Source organism: Neltuma alba, unplaced genomic scaffold (assembly GCF_004799145.2).
Source record: "Neltuma alba isolate B1F8T4 unplaced genomic scaffold, ASM479914v2 tig00010094_pilon, whole genome shotgun sequence".
NCBI classification, from domain to species: domain Eukaryota; kingdom Viridiplantae; phylum Streptophyta; class Magnoliopsida; order Fabales; family Fabaceae; genus Neltuma; species Neltuma alba.
In genome coordinates this window covers 1-11,289 of record NW_021635048.1, presented here as the reverse complement: position 1 = coordinate 11,289, position 11,289 = coordinate 1, and the positions used below count along the sequence as shown (strand labels likewise).

General features: G+C 35.7%; 1 protein-coding gene across 1 annotated transcript; it reads left to right on the top strand.

Annotated features, from left to right (window-relative positions):
* Positions 1 to 1,550: 1,550 nt before the first annotated feature.
* LOC114754173 (vegetative cell wall protein gp1-like) lies at positions 1,551 to 1,871 on the top strand. Its single transcript, XM_028942940.1, has one exon. It carries the CDS (start codon positions 1,551 to 1,553, stop codon positions 1,869 to 1,871), a length of 321 nt encoding a protein of 106 aa, XP_028798773.1.
* Positions 1,872 to 11,289: the final 9,418 nt, after the last annotated feature.

Here is an 11,289-nt window from a genome sequence, read left to right as displayed (position 1 = left end):
TCTCCACCGCATCCATCAAACACTCTTCTCACCGAACATTCTTCAGAATTTCTTTGGGTAACGAGAAAATGGCAGGAGTCAAGCAACCGAATATTGACAAAGAGGAAAGCACAGAGAAACAAACCCAGTCTAGAGCTACTACTCCCTCGACTATAAAGAAAAGATACAGAACAAAAGTGAGGGAAGATCCTTCTAAGAAAATAGGAGTATTAAAGATTCATGAAAGTCAGACCAAAGAGCAATCACTCCTTAGAGAAAATCTCCACGATCGAAGTTGAAATCCAAGCTACCAATGGTTACTGAGGAATCTGAAACAGAAACTGATGATGAAACTTCAGTTCAGAAAGCTATGGAGGTTGCATTACGAGTTCTTATCCCCAAGCAACCAAGATAGAAGAAACAGAAAGCAAGCGAAGGTGTGTCATGCCAAATTCCTACCAAGGTACCACATCTGATTTTTCTGAGTTACTAATTGGGAATCTAGATAAGGATGTGAACTTGGCTAAGTTTAAGGCAGACTATGCAAATCGTAAGTTCTGTCCTATGGTTTCAGTTGATATTTAAGGCCTAAAGAAAAATGAGAAAATTAATTTGGATTTGAGTGACCCACTGAAATATTATTCAAACTAGTTAAGTATTGGAGGAGAATATTGCCCTGAAGTAGTCAAATGATTCTATTGCAATATGGAGTCCTGTGAAGAATATGATGAGGAGGATAATCTCGTGGGTGATTATCTCAAAACACACCTCAAAGGCAGAACAATCACTATTACTCCTACTAAGCTGAATGGATTACTAGGGATAGGAGATCATGTAAGGGGAGGCGAAATGAATGATATCAAGACTTACAATTTTCCTGGTGAGCTCAATTTTCCCCCCAAACAGATGTGTGATTATTATAGAATAATTCACTACATCTATTCAAGAAGCATGGTCAATAAATCTGGAAGCTTCTCCCACCTCAATCAAGATGACTACCTTCTGCTGGCAAGAATAATTAGTAGAGAACAGTTAAATATAGGAGCTCTGATCTATAATGAAATGAAAGACTTTGTGCTCAACAAATCCAAGTCAACTCCTATCCCTTATCCTCATCTAGCTACCTATCTGCTTCAAGTGAACGATTTTAGGCCAATGGAACCTGGTGAGATCAAATTGAAGGTACCCTCTTTTAGGATAAATCAACTGAACAAAATGAAAATCTATGTGCCCTTTAGACCTTCACAGAAGCTAGCTTAGAAAGATAAAGGGAAACAACCTGCTGCTAGCTCCTTAAGATCCCAGGATGAGACAGAATCCACTGTAGCTCCCTCTCATACCTCTGGACCCTCATTTTTGGAAAAATCGATCAGGGAAATGTTCCAGGAAGAACTTCAAGAATTTGAAAAGAGAGTGTATTTGACAGCTAAAGACTATGGGGAAGTCTCAAACAGAAAATTTGATGGCATTTCTAAAATTCTTGATCTTTATCGTCAAGCCATGGTAGTTCTGGAAAAGAAGTTTCTCAGAGGTTTGACTATATTGACAGGGAGATCCGAGATTTAAAAGGGATGGTAGCCTCTCTCTGCAACAATTTCTCCGTTCCCAGCACCTCCTTCGGTTTTGAAGACCTACTTTCTCATCCACCATCTCCTCCTCACTATGAGCCTGCACCACCTATATCCACTTCTCCTATTTCTACTTCACCATCTATGCCTTCCACCCCACCTCCTCCTCCTACTCCTGCTACATTAGCTCTTATCACAATCCCTCCATCTACTCCCTCTATCACTGTCTCTCCTTTTGCTCAGCTTCCCCCTCTTCCCATTTCAATCACCTTGCCTTCCCCACCTTCTGATGCTGACAAAAAGGAGGAGAAGGAATCTGTTTAGTTTAGTTCTTATTTTACTATGTTTTTATGTTTTTATGTTGTTTTTATGTAATCTGAACTCTAATGTTTCAATATTATTAGTTAAGTTTTTTTTAGTCTAATCTATCGTGAGTCTTTATTGTTTCTTTGATCTGATTTACTTTGTTATTTGTTGATATTTGAGTAACTCTTCATATATGTTTTGTCATCATCAAAAAGGGGGAGAATGTTAGATTTAAGGTTTTGATGATAACAAATTTAGGAATATGTGTTTTAGTAAGTTGATCGATCAAGGGTTTATCGATCACTTTATAGATAACTTTCCTGTGCAAACAAGTAACTTGGCAAAAATATTAATTGATAACTTGATAGATAATATGTTGATCGATCAATTGATCGATCATTGTTAACACAGTTGTGTATAGAAGCCTGCAGAAAATTATCGATCTATTGATCGATAATCTAATAATCGAATAACTGTCAGATAATGGAACACAAATCTGGTAAGTATTTATCGATCACATGATCGATAAATAAGTCATCAATAAGAAGACAGATAAATGGTAAAGCTCTCTCTACTCACTTTGTATTCTGTCTTAATCACAATTTATCGATCACATTATCGATCAATGGTTTTTCGATAACTTGTTCTGTCATTGCATCATAACTTACCAGTTTATTGTTTTGTTCAAGTATGCTGACAAAGCTTTTTATCGATCACTTGATCGATTAGTAGTTTATCGATAAAATGATCGATCACCCAAACTTCTGAGTGCTCTGTTTTCACATAACGTGATCGATCAAACATTTTCCTAGCATATCAAAACTAAGTCTTTCCACTATCTTTATCGACAACTTGATTGATCAATCCTTTATCGATCACTTAATTGATCATCATATGTTTTATGCACTTTGAGAAAATCTTTGTTAAACATCTTTATCGATCAAATTATCTATCTTTCTTTTATCGATATATAATACTCGATCATTACTCGTTAAAAATCTATTTTTACTTCACTCAGCTTTATCGATAACATGATTGATCAAATATTTTTTGATCACCTGATCGATCATTTCACTTATTTCAGTTAAACATCAACTAGTTACAGTGACTCTCAAAATATGTTGATTATTTCTCTTCGAGCTTTTCTCAGCCTTCTTGATTATCCTAATTCTCTATTCTAAGGAATTCAAGATAGACAGTGAACTCTAGATTGTTCTTTACATGTTTTTCTGAACTCATCCTTTTCACTTTTTGATCACTTTATCGATCAATGGTTAATCCATCACTTGATCGATAAATATAGTTATCTGTTTTAAAAGCTCTCACTTTGAATAATCGATAACTTAATCGATCAATCAGTCATCGATCATTACTTTGATCAAGGATGTCCAATTCTTGTTCAATACACTTAGAAACTGATTAAATCCACTTCCAATCTAAATGTTCATTTTCTTTTCATTTGATCAGTTATGCTCCTGAAGCTTTTCTCTGCAATAAAAACTTATTAGATTGAAGTATTATTACAAATTACGAAACTCAACGGTTATCCAATGGTTGTTTAGTAGCCTGTAACCTACCATGTCAGAAGCATGCTTTAAGTTTCCAATAGTATGACTAAGGTTAAAAGTATACAAGTATAATTAGAAATAGCTAATATAGCTAATGAAAGTATGTTATGATGGTAAATGGTCAATTAAGTTAAGTTACCCTTCCAAGGGGGTAAAAAGTCAACTGAAAGGGATTAAAGTTTGACCAATGACCATTTCAGTAAACGAGTGAGTTAGGTTTTGAAATTTGGCAAGCAAAGAGATCTTATTTTCCTCTTTAAAATGAGGGGTAGTTTGCTTGATTCCGATAACCGAGCATAAAATTATGCCTTTCCAAATTTAGGAAAAAATAAAGTGAAAATCTGAAAATGACCAAATGAACAATAACTTTTTCAAAGAAAATTGGGCTCAAATTTCAAGGCAATCAGTCCAGAAACTATTTTAGAACTTTGAATCACTCAATTTTGATTTTTCTACAATTAGTTATGAATTTTTAAAGTTGGCAAAGATTTCAGTGAAATATGAATAGTACGTAGAAGCATTCTGTGACTTGAGGTCGCAACCTGAGAAGTTGAGGTTGCGACCTGGAGGCAGCAATGGCCTCTGTGACTTCAAGTCGTGACTTAGAAGCACTAAGTTGTGATCTGAACTGGGAAAATTAAAAAATTTCAATTTTTTAAGCCTTTCCTCATACTTAAGGGTCATATGAAGTTACAAATGTGATTTTTCATAACTTTAGTCCTCAAAAGTGATTCCAAATGCTTGCACAAGATAAGTTATTTGGTATAAACGTAAGGTGTTACATTTTTTATATTAGAGCAAATAGTTCTGGCACTCAGAACAAATTTTTTAAATTTAAAATTTTTATGCTCTGAATTTTGAGGAAAACATTTTACACTGTTCATTAATAAGTTTATTTGGTCATTAGGATTACAGAGAGTTTAGGTGATGGCTGTCTGTGATAGTGGAAGTGGAAAATCAGGAGAGACCATTAGCAAGGTCATGCTCGGTGAGCCATATCCATGGTGGTACGACGAGACATAGTGGTACGAGGATATTAAGAAGTACGGAGAGCTTAGCACCAAATTCCCAACTATCCATGTAGATTACTTCAGTTTCAAGGGGAAGGCTCCAGAGAGAGACATAGCCGCAGTTGTCTCTAATGATGTACCAGAAATCGTTAAGATACCTAGTGATGATGGAGTAGGTCCGAGTCAGATCCCTATACCTAAAATTAAGAAAGAGTTCCAGTGCCTTGCTCAACTAGTTCGGGAGTTCCAGTTTAGAAGCTATTTCATTAAGCCGTTTGAGCACCAAGAAGCTGATGTATACTTAAGGTTCTTAGAGGACATTAAGAGCCTCTATTATTAGGTGACTAGGGAGGATCGTACCTTGGGGGATAATGACTGGATCCTAGCCCTATATCACGTAATCCCCAAGATATGGAAATGGGATGAAGGAGTTAATGAGATATGTGATCGCCTACCCAGATGTACTTTCCTGGAGATGGTTGAGGCCATAGAGACCTTTGTATGGGCTACTTTTTCGTGAGCTGGTCACGACTGGTATTAGACTTATGATGTACATAGTGTGAAAATCGCCTTGACTTGTCTTTGCTTACACCTTGGGGCTAATTTCAAAATTTATCCAAGGATTGTACTATAGGCACAACCTCGGGTCGTTTCACTTGTGGAGTCGAAATTATGATCCTAGATTAACTAAATGCCATGGTAATGCAAATTGAGCTAGAAAAGGTTAGGGGTTTTCATTGAAACTCGCAATTAAGATAAAATGCAAAAGAATGTAAATGTATTTTTGGATTTTTTTGGAGATTAAGATGAAAAGGATGGAAATCAAGTGCTGAATCAATTGGTAAAACCTCTTGAAAATGGATTCTTGGCAATCATAGTTCTCTTAAGATGTGGAGTTTTATAAATTCATTAGGTTTTCTTGATAACAACCTCAATAACTCATTGAGTCCAATGCTTACATTAATGAACTCATTAATGAAAATATTGTTAAGCTTCCCTAATGTGTAATTAAGAATGATTAATGCAAATGGTTCAATGCAACAGAAAATCAACTCATCATCAAAACATGACCATGCAAGATGAAGAGAATCAATAAAGCTACAAAGAACATATATGTAACTACATATATTGAAGCATGAAATCCAACATTAACCAATTCAACTACAAATGTGAATCATCAACTAATGATTACATATCAATCAAAATCTTTCACTAAGAATTTACAAATCCAAGACCTAGGAATTCATAAATACATAGCTAAAACTAAGATGAAACTGAAACTCCCCTTTTAAGCTCTTAGAACTCATGCCAATCATCCATCTTCAAGAGCTGGAGGAAGCCTAGCCACTCATGATGTGCAAAAACATCTCCATTGAAATTGACTCAGTGTTGCCCATGGATCAAAATGACAGTGGAAGGTGAGGGATTAGGGTTCTGGTGGGAGAGATGAGAGAAGATGAAGAGAAAAACGTGGATGGTGGCTCAATATCCGTGTTTACCTCATTCCTACCGAAAATAGAGTTTCTAACGTGAATGTGACGTGTTTGGGTCGGTTCATGGAAGTGGGCAAGTCAATTTTTCCCGAAATGGTCGGGTCTGAATGTGCTAATATGAGGGGTTCACTGCGGCGAACCATGACAGAGGCTCCTCTTTGCTTTATGTGCCTTGAGTCTTCAACCTTGGCTCCAATCTCAGGTATCCTACACTGAAAAGCAACAATTTTAGGCATCAATTGTCCTAGAAATTAATTGAATACAATTAATAACTAATTATGACATTTTTACCCTAAAAAAGACACTAACTCAATGCATGGACCCTTTAAGTTTCCAGTAGTATGACTAAGATTAGAAGTATACAAGTATGATTAGAAATAGCTAATATAGCTAATGAAGGTATGTTATGATGGTAAATGGTCAATTCAGTTAAGTTACCCTTCCAAGGGGGTAAAAAGTCAACTAAAAGGGATTAAAGTTTAACCAATGACCATTTGAGTAAACGAGTGAGTTAGTTTTGAAATTTGGCAAGCAAAGAGATCTTATTTTTCTCTTTAAAATGAGGGGTAGTTTCCCTGATTCCGATAACTGAGTAGAAAGTTATGCCTTTCCAAACTTAGGCAAAAATAAAGTAAAAATCCGAAAATGACCAAATGAACAATAACTTTTTCAAAGAAAATTGGGCTCAAATTTCAAGGCAATCAGTCTAGAAACTATTTTTCCTCAAAATTTTATCCAAAGAGCTTTCCATAGAACTTTGAATCACTCAATTTCAATTTTTCTACAATTAGTTATGAATTTTTAAAGTTGGCAAAGATTTCAGTGAAATGTGAATAGTGTGCAGAAGCATTATGTGACTTGAGGTCGCAACGTGAGAAGTTGAGGTCGTGACCTGGAGGCAGAAATGGCCTCTGTGACTTCAAGTCATGACTTGGAAGCACTAAGTCATGACCTAAACTGGGAAAATGAAAAAGTTTCAATTTTTTAAGCCTTTCCTCATACTTAAGGTTCATATGAAGTTACAAACGTGATTTTCATAACTTGTAGTCTTAAAAAGTGATTCCAAATGCTTCCGCAAGATAAGTTATTTGGTATAAACGTAAGGTGTTACACAAGACGCAATAACGCCTTTGCCAAGTTTTGCCGTGGCGAAGCAAGGATTTTCCACTTGAAGATCCCTTTGGGAAGGTTCGCTGCGGCCAACCTTTGTCTTCACTGTGGCGAAGACACCACATCAAGTAGAAGTCTTCTCGGCCATGGTTCATCACGGTGAACCTATACCTTCACCACGGTGAACCCCTCAAATCAGCAACCAAACTGAACCATTTTTGAAAATTTTACCTACCCAGTCTCACAAACCGACCCAGTACACCTTAATACATGTTTAGAAACCCTATTTGTTAGTGGCAGACTCACTCAAGAGGGGGGTGAATTGGGTGAGATAGAAAAAATTGCGTAATTAAAAATTAATACTATTGAAAACAGAGAGTGCAAGTTTAGGTAGGTTTTACCATAGAGAGACAAACACAAGGTTTATACTGGTTCGGTCTTAACCACTTGACCTACGTCCAGTCCTCATAACACCTCTGAGTATTCCACTATTTCCCAAGATTGATCGGGCTCTTGGCGCCTTAGTACAGTAATTGAGTCACTCAATCACTCCCTTTACTCCCGTAAGGATACAAACCAACTCAAGAGTCCACACTTTTGAGTATCACTCAGATGTGATTAATGAAAGATAGATATTGACTCTCTTATAGAGTAGAATAAGTGATGAACACTGACACTCAGTAATAACAAAGAAAATAGGGTATTGAATGTAATAGTAAATGATTATAGACGATAGCTCAGGTATTCAATTCCCTTCATTAATGCTTCTTCGCGCCTTTTATAGTTGCGTCGTTAAATAACCATTAGACGGAGGAGCTTCTAGCCATTGTGACTCTGTTTGTGTGTTTCCCCGGTTACAACAGTTCTGCCATTAATGCTTCTGCGTTTCTGACACAGTAGGTTGCAGGCTAGTTAATACCGTTAAAGAGCCGTTGTGACTTCTCTTCGTAATCTGCAACCATATTTTACACTTCAATAAGTTAGATCCTATAGTGTAAGCAAAACTGAATAAATGATAATCTGATTGTTCTATGATTCCAGTTGAAATCAAAAGTCCGATAAATGTGTAGAAAGATAATTTGGATAGTTTGATCAAAGTGATGATCGATCACTGGTTGATCGATCAGGTTATAGATAAACAGAGTTAAAGTTCTTTGGATCAGTTGAAAAGGATTATCGATCAGATGATGGAACATTGATTTATCGATCAAGTGATCGATAAAATGCAATAGAAAACTTATGCTGATATGTAAACCAGAGTCCCTTTGAATATAAATATTTAAGCAAAATAGTCATGTTGATTACGCAAAATAAAATCAGTCTGGAAGTAATTAGATAAGTGAATATGAGAAGTATTATAGCTAACTGAAATTAAACTGACAGTATTCAATGATCGATCAGTTGATCGAATATTTGTTGATCGATCAATTTATCGATAATTCAAATGTTACAGAAATGAAGCTTCAGATCATGTTGATCGATTATATTATCGATAAATTTATGATCGATAATGTTATCAATAAACACCATGTAAAAATAACTTAGTGATGAGTAAAGATAAATTGGGTTTATCAAATAGGTGATCGATCAGTGATTGTTCGATCAGGTTATCGATAAATACCATGTGAAAATAACTTGGTGAAAAGTGAGTGTAAATTGGGTTTATCGGATAGGTGATCGATCACTGATTTATCGATTATGTGATTGATAAACTGTGAAACGAAGATTTTGTTCTAAGTCTATTTATCAATCACGTATATGATAAAGTACTATTCAGAAATATTAGATTATCGATAATGTTATCGATAACTTGGTGATCAATAATGTTATCGATCAGCAGCTATGATGAGTACCTGCATTCAGAGAGTTAGTGAGCAATGTTTGATCATATTATCGATAAACGAATGATCGATAATGTGATCGATAAATAATGATAGAGTCAATGTGCAGAACAGGTAGAGTGTCTTACCATTTATCGAGGTTTTTATCGATTACTGATTTATCGATCATGTGATCGATAAATACACTTCAGATTTACTTACTTGTTTGATTATTATCGATCAAGTGATCGATAATTAATTGTAAACTTGTATAACTTCTATATTAGCGATAATCGATCATTTTATCGATCAGTGGATTATCTAACAGCTTATCAATCAAAACATCTAACGTTTTACTAATTTACACTAAAGATTTATCTGACAGCTTATCGATAAACACTTGATCGATCAGATGATCGATCAACACACTTAACTATTTTAATCTAACTTTGTTATCATCAAAACCATAATCCTAACATTCTCCCCCTTTTTGATGATGACAAAACATTAGTAAAAGATATAAATCAAACATCAGTAGAAACATCAAAAATTGAGCATTAAACAGATAAGCAGACAGCTAACATCAGCAAAATGTATCAGTACATTAGTAAAGGCAGCAAAAGGTTCATCAAGGTACAAGTATGACAGGAAAAAAAAACTATTAGTAAACAAAATGTCATAAAACTACTAGTAAACAACAGAAAACTATTAAACAACTAATCAATCAATGTCCTCAACATCAGTGTTCTTCTCCCCCTTTTTGTCAGCATCAAGTGAGGGAGAGGGAGTGGAAATAGTAGGAAATGTTAATGGAATAGGAAGGGGAGGAAGGCGGGAAAGTGGATGAAATGAAGGAAAAGGTAAGGTGGGAATTGGTTGAGGCACAGTGATTAGAGCAAGTGAGGTGGAGGTAGGGACAGAGGTAAATGGAGTAGGAGTGGGAGCAGAAGAAGTGGGTAAGGCAGAGGAAGGAGGAGCTGGCTCAGGGTGAGGAGGAGAGGGTGGATGAAATAAGAGGTCCTCATAGCTGAAACTGGTACTGGGGGCAGTGAAGTTGTTGTAGAGGGAAGTGACCATCCCTTTGAGCTCTCTAATTTCTCTGTCCACTGAATCAAATATCTCTGAAACTTCTTTTTCCAAAACCATCATGGCTTGTCGGTGAAGGTCCAAGATTTTGGAAATGCCATCAAACTTCCTATCAGAGATTTCCCCATACTCTTTGGCAGTGATGTACACTCTGTTTTCAAACGCTTGAAGCTCAGCTTGAAACATTTCTTTGATAGATCTCTCCATGAAAGATGGTCCAGGGGCATGATGTAACACCTCATGTTTAAATCAATTAACTTTCCTTGCAGAAGCATTTGGAATCACTTTTGAAGGCTACAATTGATGAAAAATCAAGTTTGAAATTTTTTATTTACGGGTTACTATTCATTGTCACCTTAAAATGTGACAAACTTCAAAAATTCATAACTAATTGTGAAAAAATTGAAATTGAGTGATTCCAAGTTCTACAGAAAGCTCTTTGGATAAAATTTTGAGAAAAAATAGTTTCTAAACTGATTGCCTTGAAATTCGAGTTCAATTTCCTTTGAAAAAGTTACTGTTCATTTGGTCATTTTCGGATTTTACTGTCTTTTTGCCTAACTTTGGAAAGGCATAACTTTCTGTTCGGTTATCAGAATCGGGCAAACTACCCCTCATTTTAAAGAGAAACATCAGATCTCTTTGCTTGCCAAATTTTATGACCTAACTCACTTGTTTGATAGGTCAAACTGGAGCTACAAACTTATTGCTCTAGGACTTACGTTTTATCCCTTAACATCTCTTTAATTCTTTTATTTCTTTGGCATACATAACATGGCCTTACTCTTTCTCGTTCATGCTCATACACTTTCATTCATGCCATAAATATTGTAATTAAATACATGGCATCATTGGCATCCATAACATAGTTCACAAAATAGTAGAATTATACATTTATCAACAGTCTCATCCATTAACAAGAATAATTCTCTGCTTACTTCTCCTTGCTTCTCATGCCATTATTCCCATTGTTGATTGACCTAAATGGTTGGTTAGGGAGGGGTGAGATTCGGGGGAATCTCAGTAGCAAACACTACCCATAAGCATGCAAGATATAATGCATATGCATGACATGTTATAACATTAACACATGAATGCCATGGAAAGTAAGCTAAAGCATTTCATGCTTCCATAACATATTGCCAAAGCAAAACATAACATAAACTTGCAAACATAACTTTGCAAACATTTCATCATAGCTTAGTCACATCATGGCAACACAATCACATCATGCAAGCATACATATCAAGGTATAGGTAAGTTCACTACCTTGTAACATGGCTTTCCTTTGCTTTTCCTTTGATTCCCTTGTCTTTCCAACCATGTGGATATTCGGTCAACATCATCAA

Bases quoted from the DNA above. Each gene is read 5' to 3' on its own strand.
- LOC114754173 (XM_028942940.1), top strand. From the start codon at position 1,551: ATGGTAGCCTCTCTCTGCAACAATTTCTCCGTTCCCAGCACCTCCTTC.